Source organism: Protopterus annectens, chromosome 4.part0 (genome assembly GCF_019279795.1).
Source record: "Protopterus annectens isolate FY-2018-M chromosome 4.part0, PAN1.0, whole genome shotgun sequence".
NCBI classification, from domain to species: domain Eukaryota; kingdom Metazoa; phylum Chordata; order Ceratodontiformes; family Protopteridae; genus Protopterus; species Protopterus annectens.
In genome coordinates, this window is record NC_056733.1 from 1,704,267,247 (window position 1) to 1,704,291,910 (window position 24,664).

Below are 24,664 nucleotides of genomic sequence, written 5' to 3' on the forward strand. Positions count from 1 at the left end.
AAAAGTTTGTTGTACATTTGTTTGAATAATCTTATTTTTCTCCCTCTTGTAGCCTTGTTACCTGAAGGACTGGGAGCTCCATGTACAATTTAAAATTCACGGGCAAGGAAAGAAGAACCTCCATGGAGATGGTTTTGCTGTCTGGTATACAAAAGATCGGCTAGTACATGGTATGTGTTCACTCCTATTAGGAGGGAAGTAAATAAAGTGTCTGTTATGTGAGCATGCTGCTTGACCCCTTGCTCATAAATAGAATTCTGTCTGCCTCTGTCCTACTATCTCTTGTAATACTCCTGTTTGAGGAAAAGAGATGATGATAATAGTATTGATCACTTGCTGCAGTAGCCTCCGCTGTATGGGTTATATACTACCAAGGATTTAATAGCCAGCCAGCTTCCAAAGCTTCAGGGCACCTTCCATGTGACCAAACCATTAGTTCAAGCAGAGCTGACTCACCAGCTGAATGCAGAAAGTAGTGCTGTGACAAGGACATATAAGGCAATGTAGGATGCTACATTTCAAAAAATGTGGTTTAAAGGTTAGTGTTTTCATTCAGTCCATGTAAACGATTCTCTGCTCTTTCCATACCACTCTGTCCTTTTCATGTAGTTGTATACTAAGTTACTGTCTTACACAGAACATGTGGGTGGCGAAGTGGCAGAACTTTTGTCAGTTTAGTAGCCCAAAAGGGAGAAAAACAAACAAAAAAAAAATCTTAAGTGCATTTTTAGGTTTGTAAGTTATGCAGCACATTGGTGTGTGACAGTAGCAATTTAATCACAGTCCCTCTGTTTCTTAATATTTGTAGATCTTTGAATAGATTTCATGGTGCCAGCCTGGCAGGAAAGATGTAGGTAGCACTGTTGTGGTAAGAGACAGACATGGAGCTGGCAGTGTGGTAGCTAATAGAGACCATATGGATTCTAAAAAGCTTGAGATAGGCAAGGACTTTACAGTATCCAGTACAATGCTTTCCATAGAAACTGAATAGATGCTAGTGGCTGAAGTAATATCTAATTTTATGCCACCACAAATTGCCTAGAAAGGATCCCTGAAACTTTAGATAAGTGAATGTGACATCAAGTTCAGGGAAGGCAAAAGTGAAAACTCCCAAAGAGAGGTCAGCTGTTTTTTGGGTTTTTTTTAATACTGCGTTGCTGGTAGCAGAACATTTCTTGAACAGTCTAGACTGATCTAGTAATTCTGCCTTGTCAGATGAGGTTCCACGTTGAAATAAAATAGGAACAAAAGTGCTCATCTAAACCTTGGGCTGATCTGTGGTTTCTGGATTTTTTACTTGGTGTTTGTTGATACGTTTTTCTTACAGTGAGAAAAGAGAATAACAATCCTGAAATAACGATCTAGTAAAAACTTTAAAACATTTAATGTAGAAGCAGACACAGCCTTCTTTATATCCCAACTACAACTGTGTACATGAGTAGGAAATTGGATAGTGAATGCTGCTAGTGCAGCGGTGAGGAATTAGAATATTGAAATACAATTAAAAAATTGAAATTGAATTAGAAATACTATTGTGGATAAGTACAGCTTACAAATCTGTACTATTTTCATTGTTCCCACTGCTGTAGTAGCCTTTAACCTATATGGGTTGAATAACAAAACCTCTTCTACCCTGTTATGAGGATGGATATGGATTCTGGGGAGTGGTCCTAACAAAATTTGACCTGGACCAAGAAAAAGGAATTCAGTTCTGTAAAAGTATGTACATAGGACCACATAGCCGTCTCTAGAATATTTCCAGTGAAATGTGCCTTGATACCACCAGGAATGGATTTGCCATGGTGGGAATAACAAAAAAAACGATAGCAAAGTAGAACCACCTGGAAACTGTCTGTTTAGACACAGGGTGTCCCTTTTTATCCCTTCTAAAGGGGTTAGTTCTGTCAAGGTGGTATTGTAGCTGTCTGTGTATGTCCAGAGTTTGCAGAATCTGTTCTCCCAGATTCTTAGGTTCTGGCTAGAAAACTGGAAGAACGATGAGTTGATTCATAGTAAACTCTGAAACCACTTTGGGGATGAATGAGGGGTTTGCATGAGACTCTATCCCAAGAGAAAATCAGATAAGATTCACCCACCATAAGAACTTGCAACTCTGATGCTCTTCTTGCAGATGTCATAGCAGTGATTAGTACCGTTTTCTAAGTCAAGAGCTTTAAATCAGCTCAGCTTCAGAAGGTGATACAGTGAGTTTCTCTAGCATATAGATGTTCTTTGTGTTTCACTGTTCCAGTCATCACGTTTGGGTTATCTGCTTGCAGTAGCCCTCAGTCAGCCAGATTATCAAAGTCTTGGGTCCTGCGTCAGTTGCTGTCTCATCTTCCATGACGTCAGGTAGTCAGGGGTATAAAGCATGCAACCGACGCCATTACCCCAGTCTTTCTTGCCGTGCAGTGCCTGAAGCAGAAGCAGTTCGCAAGTGCCGGTCGGCCGACTCCTGAAATCTTCGTTTTCGAGTTTCAGAACCGAAGTCTTCAACTAAAGCTAAGTACCCCATTGGGGAAACTTTTTCTTGCTCTAAACCGATGTCAGTGAAAGTCAATAATTGTATTTCTTGTGGAAAGCAAATACCTCTTAAAGATTTTCATTCGTACTGTATTCCTTGCCTAGGCCCTGACCACAACGTACCTTGCTGTGGGTTTTGTGCCTTACTTAAACAACAAACGATGTCTTCGGTAAGCCACCCGACTACCGACATTCCGAAAAAACGCAAAGATAAACATAGAGACAGGCCGCCTAGGTTCAAAGCTGCCGACGATGCTTCTCCTAAGCTAGTCGCCAGTTCGCCGGTACTCAGTGAGGAGCTTTCGCAGCCCCTGATACCCGCTACTTCAGATTCACAGGCCTGTACTGAGACCGATTTGGAGTCCAGTATGCCGCGAGATACTTCAACTGTGGAACCTCTACCTTGGATGGATCCGGAGCCGCTGTGCAGGCACTGGCTTCTGAGGGTGTGTTCAGGCCTACTGACTTGCATATTAAACCGACGCTGTCTTCTTCTTCAAGGCCTAAAACTCGATCCATCCCTAGAAAACCGATGTCCAGACTCCTGGCTGGGTGAGATCATTGCTGGTTTTTAAACCAATTTTTCTCTCAAAGTTTCGTGTGTGTTAGTTTCCCTTTTCTGCTTCTTCTGCTAGTTTTTTGGGTCACTTTTGTTTAATTTAAAACTAAATTATCTTCACTCCCCTCCCCCTCCTAGTGTTTGGGTGTGTGTGTGAAAGATGTCAGAAGGGCCTAAGGCCATTTTCTCTAAATGCACTGTGTGTGGCCACAAGCTTTCTCCAGCTGATGGCCACACTCAGTGCGTTTTGTGCCTGGGGGCAGCCCATTTGTCAGAGGCCTGCCAAATCTGTGCGGCCTTTAAACCTTGGGCACTCCGGGATAGGAAGAACAAGCTGATCCTGGCGGGAAAGCTCCCCCATTAGTCGGCTTCTTCTTCCTCTCCCGTTCGGGCTCCAGCTGCTTCAGCAGCTTCGGCGCCATCTATCCCCTTAGCTCTACCCGGGACTCAACCTCCCTCATCGGGTTTGAGCTCTAGGGAAACTAGTGCCTCTTCCCTCAGAGAGAAGAGACACAAGGATAAGGATGGGCATAAGTCCCATAAAGGCGGGCCGAATCTCATCCTTCGGCTCCACCAACAAAACTATTAAAATCTCCCTCGAGGGTCTCCGGATCCCCCTCCTCTCGGCGCCGTTCGCCCTGTTTTTCGCCGGAGCCGGAGGAGGAGGATAGGTCTCCCCCGAGATCTTCGAGGCGGCCCTCCTGGCCTGCCTCTACTACTTCATCTAAGTCGACCCGAAGCATCTCAGAAGCGGATATGGATAGGATGACGCGTCGGTTCTTACAGACCCAAATGCAGATGGGGGATGCTCTTGCCCCGATCACTCCTTCTCTGACTCGTTTTCGGGTCTCGGAGTCATCGGATTCAGGCCCTTTCGGACCCAGGGAACTGTCGGCGCCGATAGCGGTTGTCTCTTCGCCGACTATACCTTCGAGCTTGTCGGATCCGAGGGAGTTGCTGTGTCTTCGGCGCTGTTGGCGTCGGAGCATACCTCTGCCTCGGCGCCAACTGCATCGGCTCTGACCCCGATCCGAGGAGATTGCTCTCAGAGGCTGGTGAGAGTGGTTCTCCTTCGGCTTTTGAGGTAGTGGAGGGGGTACTGTCGAGGTCCTCCAGATCCCCGACCCGGGCTTCGGATCCACCCATACCCCCACTGTATGAGGGTCTGCCTTCCATCATCCGTCCATCTGGACAGCCTGCCCAAGCCCTCCAGCTGGTTCCCGTGGAGGAACAACAACCCGTGGACGAGCCCTCTTCGGACAGTCCCACCGAGGAGGTCCCTCAAAAACATCGGTGCAAAAGGAGGCACCTGGACTCCCCCGAGTCCATTACCACAGACATGGACTTAGATGATACGGAGGGTTCCCCAAGGTCACCCCCTGAGGATGTCTCCTTTGGAGACATCATGGAAATGTTGCGTATTAGAGGGGGTTGTCAGCCCAAAAGCCCTCCCTTGATGAGTCCGTGTTCCTGGAGGCCTTTGAGGCAGGCCCATCTACCTCCTGGGTGTCCCCTCCGGCCGACCCCCTGGTGGACTTAATTACCACCAGGGCTTGGAAGGAGCCCGACACCGTGGAGCCAATTCCAAGGCATCCCGATAAGGTCCTCAGCCCAACCACAGATAGACCGTCTTGGGCCAAAGGAACCCCCGTTGATGCTATGTTGGTGGCGGCGGCCACCAAAAAAGAACTTGCACAGGAGAGTTCTTCGGTTCACCCGCCGGGTAAGGAATCTCGAGCGCTTGACCGGATTGGGAAGCGATGTTTGCTTCAGCGACCTTTTCCATAAGGGCGCTGAACTATATGACACATACTATTAGGCTACAGCGAGACTTGATTAAGGAATACGTTGCAGCCCCCCCAGAGTCCATGTCGGTCCCAGACAAAAAGGTTTTTGAGACTCGAATGGCCACTCTAAAATCCATCTCAAATACTTCTATGCGGGTTCTTTCCCATGCTACGGAGGGAGCCGCTAGAGCTAGCGGAGCCGGGGTCATCCTGCGACGTCTCTCCTGGCTCCGTCTGTGCGACTTCACGGACCCCTTCAAGGCGTCCTTCGCGAACGCCCCTTTTGACGGTTCTGCCTTGTTTGGCAAAACTGTTTGCGATACGCTGGTCCAAAGCGAAAAGGATGGGAAGACGCTGTCTGCCGTCGGAGTCCGTTTCTCTAATCCCCAAAGATCCTTCTCCAGGAATCAGAGGGGACAAAAGAAGCTGTGGTTCCGTAAGTCTCAGCAATCCCATCCTGCTGCGGACCACTCGTCCTCCAGGGGCAGAGGAGGACAAGGTGGACGCCGGCCCAGAGGCAGAGGGGAGCCGCGTAATTTTGGGTCTAGAGAACCTTTCTCAGATAGACCCGCGCAACAGCCCTGAGGGCTTGCCCGACTGTCCCTCTCTGGAGGCAGTCGGGGGGCGATTGTCGGAGCACCTGTCAAACTGGGAGTCCGTTACAACAGATCGATGGGTGCTCCGGATCATATCCAGAGGTTACTCGATTCCATTCATAAACCTTCCCCCCAAATCCAAATGCCTCCCCGATGTCCCACCCGATCAGAGGGAGGCAGCGGCTTTGGAAATTTCAAAGCTGCTAAGAAAAAGAGCCATCCAGCCCATCCCCCCAGACCAGTCGGGATTGGGTTATTACCCCAGGTTCTTTTTGGTGCCAAAGAAAACGGGGGACCTCAGACCCATCTTAGACCTTTCCTCCTTGAACCTGTTCATACCCAAAGAAAAGTTCTGGATGGTCACTCTCCAATCTATTCTCCCCCTGCTGCGGGAGAACGACTGGATGTGCTCGCTAGACCTCAAGGATGCGTATTACCACATATTAATGGACAAACAATCCAGGAGGTTTCTCCGCTTCCGGCTCGGAGCCAGTCATTATCAATTCAGGGTTCTTCCATTCGGCCTCACCTCAGCCCCCAGAGTGTTCATCAAGGTCATGGCAGTGGTTGCAGCCCACCTGTGACTCCAGGGCATTCAGGTCTTCCCTTACCTAGATGACTGGCTCCTCACCGCGACCAACAAGCATCAGCTCTGTGTGGCGAGAGATTATGCTCTGTCTCTGGCCCACAACCTAGGCATCTCAGTAAACGTGCAGAAATCCTGCCTATACCCCACTCAAGCCCTAGAATTCATAGGGGCCAGGTTAGATACACAAATCTCCAAAGTTGTTCTAACGTCAGTCAGGCTGAACAACTTGTCATTCCAAGTGTTAGCCCTTCTTCGGAGCCCTGCTCCTCCAGCGGAATTAGTCCTGAGGGCACTGGGGTCTATGTCAGCAGCGATCGGTCTCTCTCTTCATGCTAATCTGCGACTGCACATTTTACAATGGACCCTTCAAGTTCAATGGTCCCTGTCGATCCACCCATTATGCATGCCAATTCCCCTGAGCAGGGTGTGCAGGGACTCCCTTCTGTGGTGGTTACAGGCGCAGGAACTCAGAGAAGGGAGACCTTTTGTAATTCCTCCGGCCAAAGCCACGTTGACCACGCACGCTTCTTGCCTCGGGTGGGGGGGGCATTGTTCAGGCAGATCCGTTCAAGGCACGTGGACTCCCCTAGAGACCGCATTACATATCAACGTCCTAGAGATGAGGGCGGTGCTTTTAGCTTTGCAAGCTCTCCACGACCTTCTTCCCATAGGGACTATTGCAATCCAGACGGACAACATGTCAGTAGTCTGGTATATAAACAAACAAGGAGGGACCAGATCTTACCCCCTGTGTCGAGAAGCCATGAGAGTGTGGGAATGGGCGATTTCCACCAACCGCTTTCTGATAGCAATGCACATTCCGGGGCGGTCCAACATACTAGCGGACAAGCTAAGTCGAGTGTTCCTCACTCCATACGAGTGGTCTCTGAATCCATCTGTTGCGAAGCAGATCTTCCACAAATGGGGTCAGCCTCGTTGCGACCTTTTCGCTTCTCCTTTAAACACAAAATGCAGCGAGTACTTAGCGATAGTTCCCCCCAGAGACGCTCTAGTCCATGCTTGGCCTCCCGGACTTCTTTATGCTCATACCCCCCTCCCACTTATGATGAAATTCATCCAGAAAGCCTGTCAGTTGGGGAGCAGAGTTATCCTCATAGCCCCATTCTGGCCTCGACAGATCTGGTTCCCCTTTCTGCGGTCTCACTGTGTGGCTCCCCCATGGATTCTGGATCCCAGTCCAGACCTAATCTCGCACCCAGCGAGATGCCACACCCCAAACCTGGTCAATCTCAAACTTGCTGCTCGGTTGATCCAGTTCCATTAATGGCTAGGACTCCCAGTATCTCATCCCCCGTTAAAGCCATTCTGGTGGCGGCTCATAAACCATCTACCAAGAAACTTTACAACAGTAAATGGAAACGTTTTTCCATCTGGGCCAAAGATAAAGAATTGGACCATTTTACTGTCCCTATTCTGACTATTCTGGACTTCCTTTCTCTGCTTTTTAGACAGGGAGCAAGTGCCTCCACAGTCAAAGTGCAGTTGGCGGCCATCTCCCATTTTCATGTGGGGGACGGCATAGGTTCCTTAGCATCTACTAAGTTGTGCAAAACCTTCTTAAGAGGCATTTTTCTTTTGAAACCACCTGTCAAGACTGTGGTGCCCCGTGGGATCTCACTCTGGTCTTGCAAGCCTTAACGAGACCACCTTTTGAGCCGGCGGCCTCGGTTCCGTTAAAGTTCTTGTCTTGGAAAACTGCTTTCTTAGTGGCTGTTACTTTGGCCAAGAGAGTTTCAGAACTACAAGCTCTGTGTATTAAACCTCCGTACCTTATTTTTCACAAAGATAGAGTGTCCCTCAGGACTAACCCGTCTTTCTTGCCTAAGGTGGCTACAGAATCAAACATTAATCAATCAATAAATCTTCCTGTATTTTTCCCAAATTTTCACAACAAAGGAGAATATACGTTGCACAAATTGGATGTACACAGACAACTGTGTTTTTACTTGCACAGGACTAAAGAGTTTCGCAAGTCGGACCAGTTGTTTGTTTCTTATGCAAAATCAGCCATGGGCAAGGCAATTACTAAGGTGACTGTAGCAAATTGGATCTGTCAGTGCATTATGCTGGGATGCACTTCATCTGGGAAGCCAGCTCCGGTTGGCGTCCGTGCTCATTCCACAAGATCTGTAGCTACCTCAACAGCTTTTTGGTCTAGGGTTCCAGTAGACGATATTTGTTCAGCAGCTACCTGGTCCTCATCTCATACCTTCATTTCTCATTACAAACTGGATATCATTTCCAGAAGTAGGGCTTGTTTTGGCTCTGCGGTGCTTCAGAATATCCTTCCGTAAGGACCACCCAGGTTCTATAGGTTAGCTGGGGACTCTGTCCCACAGGTTGCAGATCAAATGAAGTAACTACTTCAGATATAGAAGTTATGTACTCACCATAACGTTCCATCTGAGTAGATACTTCATTTGTCTGCAACCGACCCCCCCCTGCCATCCCCGAACCTCGGGAAAGTTCTCTGATCATTTGGAGTTGGTTTCTGTCTCGAGTTGGTGAGGCAAAAAAAATGATCTGAGGTAATGTGGTTGGTACTAGGGGATTATGGGTAGGGGGGAGGAGCTAGCAGCTCGGATCTTGGAAAGCTGCCGGATCAGATCCGAGGTCGGATCCGACACACACAGGTTGCAGACAAATGAAGTATCTACTCAGATGGAACGTTATGGTGAGTACATAACTTCTATTTTCCTCTGATGACCAGGATGTACCCTTATCTACCTATGAGGATTCTGATGCAGAGGACTCTATTCCCTCTGCTTCCCCTCCAGAGGATTTCTCTTTTGGTGAAACCTTGCATACTGTTAGGGAGCATTTTCGCTGGGAAAGCCAGGATTACTCTGATTCTAAAAAGAGGCTTAGGGATTTCTTACTCCTGGCCCAACACAGGCCTTTAGCTATCCCCCCTGTACTGGACATTGTTGCTGATGGCTTTTTAGAATCTAGCTTGGCCCCTGACATTTTACCTTCTGCTCCCAGAAAACCTGATGGATATTACAGGGTTCCTGACTTTCACAAGTTCCTTTTTAAAAATCCTACTGCGGATCCTGAGACCATTTCACAGGGACCCAAGAGCATCAAGGCTACTACTGCCAAAAATCCTACCCCCTCTGATAGAAATTCCAGGGCGCTGGATAGATTGGGTTAAGAAGGTATACACTTCTGCAACCTTGGCCATTAGGGTCTTAAACTGCCAGTTTCATATGTTAAAGTATCAGCAGCATATTATTGGAGTGCTCAAACAAAAAATGATGATTCCTGACTGTGCTGAAAATAAGGATTTACAGGATTTAATGCATTCTGCTGAACATGTTGGAAAACATACTTTGCAATGTGGTTTTGATTCACTAGAGGCATCTTGCAGGGCTGCTGTCACTGGGTCTGTACTTAGAAGGCATGCTTGGCTCAAGGAGCAATCTTTGCCAGATCATGTTAAAGCTAAATTGCTGGATGCTCCCTTAAATCATGACCGCCTGTTTGGCAACAAAGCAGATGTACTTAAAAAGATGGAGGGAAAAGCTAAATCTATGCAAACTGTTAAAATATGTCCTACAAGTACAGCCTCCAAGATTTAGTAGGCATTGGTCCTTTCCTGCCTCTTCCAGGCCTTCTCAGTCCAAACCCAGAACCAGCAGAACACCCAGGCTTCAGTCCCAAGGTACGCACAGGGCTAAGCAGTGGGGGGGGCTCCCACTTCCAAATCAGGGAGTCTTAAGACTCCCCCTATGGTAAACTGTCTCAATGACTTAACTTTAAAACTTCCAAGCCCTTCTCAACTGACTGCTCCTTTAGGGGGAAAGATTGCTCTGCAGGCAAAAAACTGGGAACTCATTACCCAGGACAAATGGGTTTTAAATATAGTATCCCAAGGATACAGATTTCACTTCCACACGTTACCAGTCCCAAACGGTTGGCCAGATCTACCCCCAAATCAGTGGGCAGAGGCTCAAAAGTAAGTACTCTCTCTCAAGTATAAGGGCTAGTCAAACTGTACCAGAAGAGGAAAAGGGAGAAGGTTTCTACCCAAAACTTTTACTGGTACCCAGAAAAGACAACTCATGGCGTCCTATCCTGGACCTTTCTATCCTAAACACCTTTTTGGTGATCCCAAAATTCAAGGTGCTAGCTCTTCACCAGTTGCTTCCTATGCTAGGCAAGGATGCCTGGTTGGCAACGCTGGATTTAAAGGAAGCCTACCTGCACATCCCAATCAGGGAATCTTGCAGAAGATACCTACGCTTCAAAGCAGGCTACATGCACTCTCAGTTCTCTGCACTGCCCTTTGGCTTATCTACTGCGCCCAGGGTATTCACAAAGTGCCTAGCTGCAGTCATTGCATTTTGCAGGCAAAGAAATATTCAAATGTACCCATACCTGGACGATTGTCTAATTCAGGCAGAAAGCCAGAGCATAAAGCCAGGACATACTTTTGAATCCTCTAACGTTTGTACAAAAGGTGGTAACGTGTCTGGGGTACACCATAATCGAAAAGAAATCACATCTTGTACCCTGTCAACAAATTATATTCCTGGGAGCAAGCTTGAACACAACTTCCCAGATGGCTTTCCTCACGCCAGAGAAACAAATACATTTGACAGCTTAATTCAAACTAATGGCCACAAAAACTGTGCTATCTGCAAGGCAAATACTGCAAGCCTTGGGGTTCATGGCCTCCTGCATCCTCCTAATTCCATATGCAAGACTGCATATGAGGAAACTACAATGGTATCTAAAAAGCCTATGGTGTCAACATGCTCAGGATCTAGAAATAATGATTCCTATCATACCTTGCCTACAGTTAGAGTTCCTTTGGTGGGCAGAGGCCTGCCACCAAAACAAGGGACTACCATTCACTCTACCCCCTGCCACCCAAACCCAAAAAACAGACGCATCAGACTATGCATGGGGGGCACACCTGGCAGGGAAGTGCATTCAGGGCAAATGGAACCCAAGTCAAATGCACCTGCATATCAATCAAAAATAAATGTTAGCTGTACAGAATGCTCTGACAGCCTTCAAGGACCACATTCTTCCAGGACAATTAATGGTAAAGATGGACAACACCACTGTTATGTGGTACATTAACAGGCAGGGGGGTACCAATTCATACCCCCTCTGCAGACTAGCCATGGCTCTGTGGAACATAGCCTTGAGCTACCAAGTGCAACTACAGGCTCAATTCCTGCCAGAAAAGCTAAATACTCTGGCAGACGAACTAAGCAGAAATCTCATGGACCCATGCTAGTGGAAACTGGAACCAAAGACTTTCAACATGTTGATAAACAAATGGGGGAGCCCAGATATAGACCTGTTTGCCCCCCCCCCCAGAACTACCAATTGGACAAATTCTGCACAAGCACTACCCACAAACAAGCTTGGAAAGTGGATTCCCTGTCCTTCAACTGGAAAAATCTATCAGTTTATGCCTTTCCTCCTCTGCCTCTCCTCTCCAAAGTACTACTAAAGATCAAACAGGGCAAACCAAGGACAATACTGATTGCACCAAACTGGCCAGGCTTACACTGGTACCCCCTCTTGTGCAGTGTGTCACTGCTGGCACCATGGCACCTGCCTCAGACCCCCACCCTGCTGTCCCAGCAGGAGGGCCAGATTCTGCATCCTCGGCTTCAAGGACTGAACCTGGCAGCCTGGCTAATTACCTGATCTCTTCGTTACCATCCCTCAGTAAACAGGTGTTGGATGTAATTCTGGAAGCAAGGAGGCCCAGTACTAGAAAATCTTATGTTGAAAAATGGAAAAGATTCTGTTCCTGGAACCAAACTCAAGGGGATGGGCACAGCAGCGTCCAATTTACCTCAGATTCTTCAATACTTAACTGAGATGCTTCACAAGGGCCTTTCCTTTTCCTACATCAAAATTCATGCCTCAGCCATTTCAGCTCATTACAACACAGAACCACCCCTCTTTTCTCATCCACTGCTCAAGCAGTTCCTCAGAGGGGCCAAAAACTTAAGACCACACAGGAGAGCCCCAACTCCAGCCTGGGACATTAACTTTGTATTGGAAAAACTCACTCTACCTCCTTTTGAACTAGCTGCAAGTGCAGAGTTAAAATTCCTTTCTTGGAAAACTGCCTTCCTTTTAGCAATCACTTCAGCAAGAAGGGTGTCTTAATTACAGGCCCTTATGGCAGTGGAGCCTTTCATCATCTTTCATGCAGACAGGGCGTCCCTCAGTACCAATCCCTCCTTCATGCCCAAGGTAGTATCCAGTGTGGCTCTTAATCAGTCCATTCATTTGCCAGCCTTCTTTTCTAATCCACAGAACAAAGGGGAACGGATACTGCACTCCTTAGATGTGCACAGACAACTTAGATTTTACTTGGATAGGACTTAAACCTCAAAGGAAATCTGAACAGCTGCTGGTGGCATTTGCAGCAGGAGCCAAGGGGGAAGGCCATTTCAAAGCAAACCATTTCTAAATGGATAGGCCATTGCATTCATGTCTGCTATAAGCACCATGGAAAACCTATCCCAAAGCATTACCATTTGTCAATTTTCTCTAAATCCAGAGCTGGTTTTGCCACTGCGGTCTTGCAGGGCCTTATAGCTGGTCCTAATGCTATCAAAATGCCTCCTCCCATCCTTAGCTTTGGGAATCTACCCAAATGTGATGACTGCAACAGTGAAACACGAAGAACATAGTACAGTTGTGTTCACTTGCCATAAATGTAGATGTTCAAGTGTATTCACTGTTGCAGTCCTGGTTACCCTCCCTCCAGCCCCCTAACTTCTATTGACTATATCTCTATTCTTGTTTACTATACTTGAAGCTTTTTGGTGTATTTGCTTTTTTGTTGGAGGTGTAACCTTGTATATAATTGCTTCCCATTATGGGGGCACCTGACATCTGGGGCAAGAACAACTGATGTAATGGCGTCGGCTGCATGCTTTATACCCCTGATTACCTGACATCATGGAAGATGAGAACAACCGACACAGGACCCAAGACTTTGATAATCCGGCCGACTGAGGGCTACTGCAAGCAGATAACCCAAATGTGATAACTGCAACAGTGAATGCACTCGATCATCTGCATTTATGGTAAGTGTACACAACTGTACTTTGCTGGGATCTCAACTATTTATAAGGCGGTCTCCTGTGTAAAACATCTTTCGGAAACTGTTTCACAACAAACAGAGAAAAAGGGGAGAATCCATAGGCAGTCAGGCTGAAATGGCCACAGAATAAACCTTTACAGAAGAATAAGAGAGACCAGAGAAAAGTAGCGCTCATAAATATATTTGAGCACTGGTGGTATAGAATCCCTGAAAGACCCTGGTTATTGGTTAGGCACCAGCTAGAAAATCGCTTCCAAGTTACCAGCATCGGATTTTCTAGTAGCAGGCTTTCTTGCTTGCTTTAGTACCTGCTGAACTTCCTCATGAAATAAGTGCCTAAAATGTATTGGAATCCAATCATCCAGGTAGTCAGTTGAAGTGGATTGATCCTGGGCTGCATCATACTTCCTGTCTTGTATGACTAGATCCACAATGTGAGGAAGCTTGTGGTAATTGCAGTTGGCCATTTCCATAAAAAGAGAGAATCAGTCATGCCAGGACCAAAAGAGGGTCACCCCAGTTTTTGGGGAGGCATATTTTGAATCTTTAGAATTACCCTGGATATCAGTGAAAAGTTTTGAAATGCATAAAGGAACATTGCCTTGTAAAGGAATGAAAATGCATCTGTCTTCCTGGCTTGGTTGCAAGGATCCCTGGAACAAAGCTTGTTTAGTTTTTTGTTTTGAAAGGAGTCAAACAGAGCTATTTGATGTGTTCCTCAAAACTGGACCAATTCCTGAATGACCCCCTCACTCTCTGTTCTAGTCTTGCTCAGCTTATCTGCCACTAAGTGTCATGCTTGGACAGTAAGGAATGCTGAAGAGCTAACTCTCGAGCCATTGTTAGCCTACATTGGGGGTGCGACCTTGTACCTCCCCGCTTGTTGATATACCACATGACTGTGATATTGCATGTAATCACGTGAAGAGGTCCTGGGAAACAAAGGTGATGTAGGGACTTCAAGATGTAGGTTACAACCAGCATCTTTTTAAGTTGATGTGCTTCGGCTTGTCTTAAGGATTCCACAGGCCTTGCACTTTCATCCCTCTTTAAACTGCTCCTGAAGCTAAATCTGATGCATCTGTAGTGACAAATTGGTTTGGCATCTGAGGAGAGTGAAGGGGAGACCAGGGTTCGGTTGAATTTATTATCTCTACCAATTTATTTCTCTTTGTATATAACCGAAAACTGAAATGTGATACTCCAGAAAATGGAGATTGTGGGTTTTAACTTCAGGAGCAGTCTTTTTATGGTGCAGTAGGAGCTGAATTAATTTAAAATGCAAGGGATTCTGAGTGTTGTTGTAGGGGTATCTGGAAGTTGTTGGGAGGGTTGTATGGGGAATGGGTTGGGGATTGCCTGTGAGGCAGGAGACTTTGTTTGAATGAAGTGTAAATTAAATTGGGTAGCTTTGGGGTCTTTGGTTAGAAGTGGAATGGGGTGGCTGGGCTGGGTGACCTGGGTTTAGTGGCTTATGTACAGACCCTCCTTGTTATGAAAGACTAAGAAAGGTTGAATAAACGTAAGGGTCTGCGCTTTCATATTACAGTCCACCAAGAATACTAATAAGATATAAAAAGGTTAAGAATGTAAGGGTTATCTATTTTCTAAACTGTCTCTGAATGGCTCTCCCTTTCCATTCAGTTCTGCTATTCTCTTGATGGCAAAAATCCTCCTAAGAATATGAAGACTTATTTTTACTGGAGTATCTGCCCCTGCAAGAACTTCCATTTTTGAATCAGCTATTTGGTCCCATGCTTAGACATTTATTGATCATTGTAATCTGGAATTTTTTTTTTTTTTTAATACAGAATAGGGACTGGTTTCACTAGGGCTGTTCTACAGGGAATTCTGGACTGTGAGTTTGCTCCATACTGCCTCTCTTCTTGAGCTTTGGCAATTGTGCTATCTGTATAGAAAACAAAATGACGAACGTAGTACAGTTGTGCAGATAACTTACAACTGTAGATATTCAAATATATCACTATTGCAGTAGCAATACCCTCCCTCCATCCCGTAAATGATTTCTTCTTTGCTGGGATGGAGTAGCCATTTTCCTTTTCTATCTAGCATGTCTGAGCTATATGCTTCACCCTCCTATTGTAAGGCAAGAAAGCTCTGAGTTTTAGCACATCCATATATCTCTCTTATACTGGCATGTCCTCTCATTCTAAGGGCAGACATCTACAGTGCACAGGGGAGGTGCATGATCTTTTAAATTGTCTAGATGTGCAGTGTCCTTGGCTGGATAAATTCCCATTTGTAAAGAATGCTGCAACAGAGATCTATTTATACATCTCTTGTTCATAGGTAGGTACTAGGCTGTCGGCCCTAGGGCCTATAGAAGCCTACTCAAAAAGGTACCCTGGCTTTCACCACCAAAGAAAATTATTTTCATGTACCCCTGTTGAGCAGAGCCACAGAGGTGATCCTCTGGGTGAATTTCCTAATTTCCCACCCAATCAAGATTTTTCTTGAAGAGTGCTAATTAGGAGCTTTGTTTGATATAGATAGGTAGTTTGTTCCAGAGTATGGGAAGTCTCTGGGACTGGAATCTATCCCTCCAGCATGCTCTGTTTATTGGGGTGACAAGGTTTAGATCCCTAGAGTGTGTAGCTCGGAGGGATTAGGATTTCTTTAAGTGGAGCATGTCCAGCAGCTCTGGGTTTGACATAGCTTTGTATGTTAGGCAGAGATCCCCTCTGAGTAGGCGATATGCGACAGAGTAAAGCTGGAGTTTTTTGAGATGGTCTGCGTAGGGCATCTGTTTGGGGCCATCCTCTTTGTGAGGTATTTCTGCGGCCTTTCCAATTGTTTTAGATGTCTTGTGAGGTACATGCCAAAAGGGGCATTCTACTCTATAATGGGTCTAATGAGTGACGAGTAGAGGGTAACAATGACCTCTTTTTTTTCGTGGATGAGATACCTTTTGTGATGAGATGTGCCACGTAGAACGATTTCCTAACTACTGTGGCAATGTGATTGTCAAAGGAGAGACTACTGTCAGCCTGTGTCCCAAGGTCTCTTATCACACTTTCGGTGGTAAGTAGACTACCACCTATGTGGTAGCTCAAGGGTACAGAGTTTTTACCAAAGGGGATGACAATGCACGTTTTAGCATTGAGCTTGAGGCCATGGGTTTCACACCAGGCATCTATCTCAGTGAGGACCTTTTGTAGGATGTCCACATTGTTAGGAGTTACAATTATGGCTCCTAGTTTGCAGTCACCTGCGAACTTCGTTAGCCAAAGACCTTCCAGGACTGAACCCTGCGGTACTCCACTTGTCACTGGTCTGAAGTCGGATTTGGAGTCTTTTACTTTCACAGTGTGGGTTCTGTCAGTGAGCCAGTTGGCAACCCATCTTGTGACATAGGGATTTATACCTAGTTTAGTGAGTTTATCTATAATTCCATAGTGGGGGATGGTGCCAAAAGCCTTGGCAAGATCTAGATAGGCTGTGTGAACCACCTTACCCTTATCTACGGCTTTGGTGACCGCTTCAAAGAAGTCAGTCAGGTTTAGGAGACCTGATCTGCCTTTTACAAACCCAAACTGGGTGGGGTCCAGAGTTTGGAGATTACCAATGTCTTTGTTTTTAAGTTCCACAATGATATGTTCCATGGCCTTGCAGACCAGGCTCGTTAGGCTAATGGGGCAGTAGTTCCCAAGGTCCGTGGTGGCTCCCCCCTTTGTGGAGTGGGATAACCATCGCTATGCGCCATTCAGTGAGCACAAAGCCTGAGGTGAGGCTATGATTGAACATAGTGCTTAGGTGGAGGGCCAGTTAATTCTGTAGTTCATGTAGAGTGCAGCCTGGGATGTTTTCAGGTCCCATGGATGCTGTGTTCTTGGTTTTGGAAAGTGTGTTTTTTACCTGTGCAGTTGTGATTACAGAAACTTTGCATTCTTCAGGTATAGAGATGGGCCCTTTAGGGGGTGGGGGTGGGGTAAAGTTAGCACTGAACCTATCTGCCAGGATGTTGGCAATATCGGTTAGTTCTGTGTATTTAGTGCCATTGTGCTGTAACTCAGAGCAGATCTGAGTGTTGCCATTGAAATTCTTGACATAGCTATAGAATGCTTTGTGGTTGTCTTTAGAATCAGTGGCGATTTTGTTTTCATAACTAGCTTTGGAGGATTTTATGAGGGATCTCAGCTTCTTACTGAGGCTGACCAGGGAGTTCTTCCAGTCATGGAATTTTGCTCTTTTTTGCAACAATTTCTTTCTTCTGCTGTAGAGTTTTTGTATGGCAGGGGACCACCAGATTGGCTTCCTTTTTTTTGGAGGCTAGCATCTTGGTTCTGTTAGGGATAGCACGATCCATGCACTTGTGTAAGTGCTTATAAAGTGCATTTGTGTAGGATTCAACAGTCATACCTCTATTGTCCACCTGCATGGGTGTCGTGAAGTTTGCCACTTCTTAAGAAGCGTGAAGTTGGCTTTGGGGAAATTTTTTATGGTGGCTTCCCTAATGAGGGGTAGGGGTGGGATGTGTATGTCCAGGCTGATTAGCTTGTGGTCGGATCTGACCAATGAGGAAATGACTTCTGGTGTGGGAACACCGGTCGCCCATGTTGGTAATGACCAGGTCTAGGATATTGCTGCCTGTGGTGGGGAGTGCATAAATGATCCAAGGCGTTGGAATTTATGAATTCCAGAAAACTTTTGAGCAAAAGAGTTGGTACATGAGTAGTTTTCCCAGTTAATGGTGGGGTGGTTGAAATCACCCATTATTAGGGTGTTGGGTTGTACCCTAATATTTTCTAGTGTATCAAGAAGTGAGGAGTGGGAATCCTGGGGCATGGTGGGGGATCTGTAGCAAGTTACAGTTTGGATTGCGGTCTTGCCCAGAGTTAGTTGCACTTGGATAATCTCAGATGCATTATGCTGAGCAACTAGCCTGGAGGTGTGGATATCCTTAATGAATATGGACACGCCTCCACCTTTAGTGTTTCGGTCCAGGTTAGGTGGCCAAAAGGTGTGGTATGAATTATAGCCTGGTAATGCAGGGGTGCTCTCTCGAGCCTTGAACCAGGTCTCTGTCACTGCACAGATGTGAGTGTTCTCCATTTTAAGGAGTGCCACGAGTGAATGCATTTTGAGGTTTAGACTTCAAGCATCGAGTCGCATTACCCTCAGATTTTGCTTGCTTGTACCTGATGTCCTTCAAGGATGCATCTGCAGTCATAACATATGGGTTGTCCTGCCTCAGGCAGCCCTTCGGTCGGCCGGATTCCAAAGTCTGGGTCTGGCCTCGGCTGATGTCGCACTTTCCCTGACGTCAGAGCGTCTGGGGTATAAAAGCATCAGCCGACAGAAGCTGTTCGCAAGTGTCGGTCGGTCAGTTCCAGTGAATTCAGCTACCGAAGACTTCGAAAAAGCTAAGTACCCCGTTGGGGACTCTTTCTTGCCTCAGCCGATGTCAGACAAAGTAAATAATTGTTTAACTTGTGGGAAACAAATACCTCATAAGGATTTCCATTCCTACTGCCTTCCTTGCTTAGGCCCAGACCACGACGTATCGGCCTGTTCAGCCTGTGCTTCCTTCAACCGACGAACTCTTAGACGTCGGTTGGAGTTTGCAGAGGAATTTTTTGGGGCCACTTTTGCATATAAAATGCTGTCGGAGACTCCGACTTTGCATTTGGTGAAAAAACGAAAGGACAAGGACCGTCACTCGCGGCCCGTGGTTTCGGCTGAAACCACGGTAAGGCCTACCGTGAGTGTCTCGGTTTTGGCTGAAACCGAGTCCGCGGAGTTTCCTCCTTCCGAAATCATTCAACCGACCACCGTGGCCCAGGAGGCCCCGGCTGAGTCGGCTACCGAGATACCTACCGAAACCAGTGCCCAGGAATTGTCCGACACCATTCCTTTGGACATTTCTACTCCTGCACATGGGGCAGCTAGGCCCCCTGCTTCCATGTCCATTAAGGCTTTTTCTAGGGCTAAGGCTGCTAAACTTTCTAAAGCTTTGCCTCCCAAATCTACCTCCCAGAGGCCTTCCTCTAGTTCCCAGATCCTCAGCCTTGCTGAGGACCTTATTTCTTTGATTAGAGGTTCACAACCTCACCCTGAAAGGGCCTCTCACCCTCCACCTGACAAAAGGCCCAGGGCTGACCCCTCTGACCCACACTCTTCTGATGAGTCCACTGATGGATCTGACTTGTCAGACCACCAAGAGAGGGCTTATTCGCCCTATGAGGATTCTGATGCTGAGGAATCTATCCCTTCGGCCTCCCCTCCTGAAGAGTTTTCTTTTGGTGAGACCTTACACTCCATGAGAGAGCATTTCCAATGGCAAGGTCAGGAATTCTCTGATTCCAGAAAAAGATTAAGGACCTTTTTACATTTGCCTCAACATAGGCCCTTAGCTATACCTCCTGTTTTGACTGTAATTGATGATGTGTACAATGATGTCAGCTCAGCCCCTGATACTCTCCCTCCGGCCCCTGCCAAACCTGATAGATATTACAGGGTCCCGGATTCACATTTCCATTTGTATAAAGCCCATTCGGCAGACCCAGAAACTATTGCTCAGGGCCCTAAAGGAGTTGCGGCTGCCACTGCCAAAAATCCACTACCCTCTGAAAGAGAGTCTAGAGCTTTAGAGAGATGGGGAAAGAAGGTATATACTAATGCAACTCTTTCCGCCAGGGCATTAAATTGTCAATTTCATATGGTACAGTATCAAGAGTATTCGTTAGATGAACTGAATAAGAAACTTTCTTCTGCTGAACCCCTTGACCGTAAATCCCTTCAGGATTTGGTACACAACTCTCAGCAGGTTAGTAATCATTTCTTAAAATGTGGCTATGATGCATTGGAGGCTTCATTTAGGTCAGCTATGACTGGGGCAGTTATTCGTAGGCATGCCTGGTTGAAGGAACAATCTTTGCCAGACCATGTTAAAGCTAAACTCCTGGATGCTCCATTGGAGAAAAAATTTATTTGGCTCCTCTGCTCAGGAGGTCTTAAAAAAGTTTGAAGAAAAGGCAAAATCTGTGCAGACAGTTAAGGATTTCCTGCAAGTACAACCTCCGAGATTCAGCAGAAACTGGCCTACTAAGAATTGGTCCTTTCCAGACTCGGACAGAGCCCAGAGAGGCAGGAACAGACGCCCCAGAGGCAGAGGCCAATCGAAGGGCTTCTACAGAGGCCGTCAGTGGCAGCCTGCCAACCAGAGGAGTAGTGCAGCAGCAGCAACAACAACTACTACACCAGGACAGGTTCAATGACTTTATTCTGATTCCGCCTACCAGGGCTCAACTGGAAGCACCCTTGGGCGGAAAGCTTGCTTTATTCTCAAAAAACTGGCATTATATTACAAGGGACACATGGACACTGCAAATAATAGACAAAGGATACAGGTTCCACTTCCACACTTTGCCAAAAAGAAATGGAATGCCAAGCCTACCACCAAATCAGAGGGCAGAGGCTTTAAAGCAGATCAACAACTTGCTTCAAATGAGAGCTATAGAAAAGGTACCACTTTCAGAACAAGGCCAAGGATTTTACTCCAGACTATTCCTTGTGCCAAGAAAAGAAAATCAATGGAGGCCTATTCTCGACCTGTCCGCACGCAATGCTTATCTCATTGTGCCAAAATTCAAGATGCTGACCCTACAGCAACTTCTTCCCATGTTGGGCAAGGAGTCTTGGCTGGTGACTCTAGATCTCAAGGAGGCATACCTGCACGTCCCTATTCGACCAAGTTGCAGAAGACACCTCGGATTTCTTGCAGGATCAGAGCATTATCAATTCTCAGCATTGCCCTTTGGCTTATCTACTGCGCCCAGAGTATTCACGAAATGCCTGGCATCAGTAATTGCGCACTGCAGACTACAGGGGATTCAAATCTACCCATACCTGGACGACTGCCTTATACAAGTGGACAACAAGGGAAATTTGATAAAGGACTTGGCCTGTGCCATCCACCTGCTACAGGCCTTGGGATACACAGTCAACATCCAAAAGTCAAGACTTGTTCCATCCCAAAGGATAACCTTTTTGGGTGCAGATCTGGACACAAACACCCAAATGGCCTTTCTCACAGAAGAAAAACAAAAACAACTTCCGGATTACTTCATGATTCTGACAAGACAAACTCAGCTTACTGCAAGGAAAATCCTGCAGGCCCTGGGTTACATGGCATCCTACATACTTCTGATACCACAGGCCAGGCTGCATATGAGAAAATTACAAGGGTACCTAAGGAGTGTATGGTCTCAACACAGTCACAGTTTAGAAACCTTGATACCAGTCATTCCTTGCCTTCAAAAGGAATTCCTGTGGTGGGCTCAGGCCTGCCAGTCCAACAGAGGGTTGCCTTTCAACAAACCAAAAACAAAACAAACCATCACCACGGACGCTTCAGACCGAGGATGGGGAGCACACATGGAGGGCAAATGTATCCAAGGCCTATGGTCTCAAGGGCAGCTACGCATGCACATAAACAAAAGGAAATGCTGGCAGTGATGCATGCAATCGAGGCTTTCAAACCCTTCCTCCATCAAGGCCATCTGTTAATAAGGACAGACAACACCACGGTCATGTGGTACATAAACAAGCAGGGAGGCACACACTCCTATCCCCTATGCCGGCTGGCTATGAATCTATGGGAACTATGCCTGAAACTCAATATCCAACTACAGTCCCAGTTCGTGCCAGGAAAAGAGAACACACTGGCAGACAGCTTAAGCAGAACTACCATGGATGCACACGAATGGATGCTGCACCCAGACATCTTCCAACTCATAGCAAAGACATGGGGAATGCCGGAGATAGATCTGTTCGCCTCCCCCCTCAACTGAAGACATTTGCTCAAGGACATACCACCCACAAGCTCGGAGGGTGGATTCTCTCTCTTTCAGCTGGAAGGCTCTAAAAGTATATGCCTTCCCACCTCTCCCATTAATGTACAAGGTTCTACTGAAGATCAGGGAGGAACAGCCAAGAGTGATTCTGATAGCTCCAGACTGGCCAAGGCAACACTGGTATCCACTATTGAGGAGCATGTCACAGACAAAACCATGGCCTCTCCCCCTATGGCCTCTTCTTCTGACGCAGAACAATTACAAGATCATGCATCCCAACTTGAAAACATTGCAGCTAACTGCCTGGAAAATTCCTTAAAATCCAATCAGAATGTTTTATCACAGAGGGTGAAGGACATTATCATGGAAGCTCGCCGCCCTTCCACAAGAAAGACATACTCAGCTAAATGGAAAAGATTCCTCATTTGGAACACATCAAAAGGCTCAGATGTGACAGTGGCAAGCATGACACATATTCTGGAATACTTAGCAGAACTGTTCCACGATGGCCTGTCCTACTCCTCCATTAAGATTCATGCCTCAGCAATTTCAGCAGAATACAATGTGGATCCACCTTTCTTCTCACACCCTCTCCTCAGGCAATTTCTGAGAGGGATAAAAAATATTAAACCTCCAAGAAAACCTCCTCTACCGGCTTGGAATCTCAACTTTGTGTTGGAGAAACTAACACTTCCTCCTTTTGAACCAGCAGCATCAGCGGATCTACAGTTTCTGTCTTGGAAAACTGCATTCCTTCTGGCAATAACTTCAGCAAGAAGAGTATCTGAGTTACAAGTATTAATGGCAGTACAGCCATTTCTTATTTTCCATCAGGACAGAGTCTCACTAAGAACCAGTCCTACTTTTATGCCAAAGGTGGTATCTAGAGTATCCTTAAACCAAGCTATTCACTTGCCTACGTTCTTCCCAAATCCACAGAATAGAGGGGAAAAACTTCTGCACACCCTGGACATACACAGACAACTACGCTACTGCTTGGACAGAACTAAAGGTAGCAGAAAAACTGACCAACTATTTGTAGCATATGCTAGTGGGGTGCAAGGTAAAGCAATTTCCAAACAGACAATTTCAAAATGGATAGGAAATTGCATTCGTTTTTGTTACTCCTTTCATGGAACGACAGTTCCTGCAAACATCAGGCCTCATTCCACAAGGGCCACGGCCACCACTACAGCCTTCCTACGAGGGGTGGCTACCAAGGACATTTTAGAAGCTGCTACTTGGAGCTCCGTGCATACATTTGCCAAACATTACAATCTGCCTTTATACTCCAGATCCAGAGCAGGCTTTGCTACTGCAGTCCTGTAGGGGATCCTAACTACACCATCCTTTTCTTAGTACCTCTTCCCCCAGATTGGCTATGGTATTCTACCCATATGTTATGACTGCAGATGCATCCTTGAAGGACATAGTACAGTTTTGTACCTACCATAAATGTAGATGTCCGATAGGTATGCATCTGCAGTCAGGATTACCCTCCCTCCCTCCCTCCTACCCCTCTGTGGTACTCCTAGGGTGCTTACCCCTCTTTTAGCTAGTTGGGGGAATCTATTATGGTGTATTTGTTTGTATATACATAATTTTGCAAATGTTTGGATCTTTATTGCTTTTATCCAAATTTAGCCTTCCTAGAGGGCACCTGGCATCTGGGGCAAGAAAAACTGAGGAAAATGGCGTTGGCTGATGCTTTTATACCCCAGACGCTCTGACGTCGGGGAAAGTGCGACATTAGCCGAGGCCAGACCCAGACTTTGGAATCCGGCCGACCGAAGGGCTGCCTGAGGCAGGACAACCCATATGTTATGACTGCAGATGCATACCTATCGGACATCTACATTTATGGTAGGTACAAAACTGTACTTTACGGTGGTGAATTTGTCATTTGAACCTTGCCTAAAAAAGGCACTGTTACCCAACAACTGTAGTTTCCTTTGCAGAAGCTTGAACTGAAGGTAGCAAGACTTAATTTCATAAATGGCTTGTGACAAAATCTGCATTTGTCAAACATCAGCTCAGATGGGGTAGCACTGCTGTAGCTTGTCTGTCTCTTAAAAACCATCTCCCATAGGAGAAAAGCAAACATAGCAGTTGTCAAACCTGTCCATGAGACTGGGAACATTTTAAATGTTTTTGAGAGTTTTCACCTTCCCTTATTAAGTTCTGTCTGGTTGTACTTGTAGAAATTTCTTTTGGATGAGTTACATGCATAATTCACTTACTGCTTGCCACACTATCATTTGTGTTGTACTTTTCAGTGCTTTACATTCAGTCCTTCAGATTTTGACTTGTTCTTGGGTATTGCCTTTGATTGGTGGCAGTCAGGAGATAAACTTTCATTGCAGACCTTAAATTAAAGTTATGGTTGAGCCTGGATCCTTTGTTGGTTGTGTAACCCTTGAATTTTCTTTTTACTGAGCTTTGAAGCATCTGCATAAGTTGATAGTAGTGCCACCCAATAGAATGAGTTAAACCGGTCAAGAGGTGCAGTGGAAAATATGTTGGGTGCATTTTATGGTGGTAGTTTACTGATAGTGAAATGTGTGTTTTTTCTTGACAACCTAATTGCCATTTGTTTGATTGTAAAGAGAGAGCAGCTTGTCTTGCAGCTTATTTTACAATTTCAAGATTTCTTATATAGCTTTTGTTGTATAGGAAATGGAAATGG

The 24,664-nt window shown here is 46.1% G+C and overlaps 1 protein-coding gene across 1 annotated transcript in view; it reads left to right on the forward strand.

The window, feature by feature from the left end:
- Positions 1-24,664, forward strand: part of LMAN2 (lectin, mannose binding 2) — a 586,231-nt gene that overhangs the window by 61,823 nt on the left and 499,744 nt on the right. Inside the window, exon 3 of the mRNA XM_044069435.1 lies at positions 53-170. Coding sequence (XP_043925370.1) covers positions 53-170 — 118 coding nt within the window. The remainder of the gene's footprint in view (positions 1-52; positions 171-24,664) is intronic.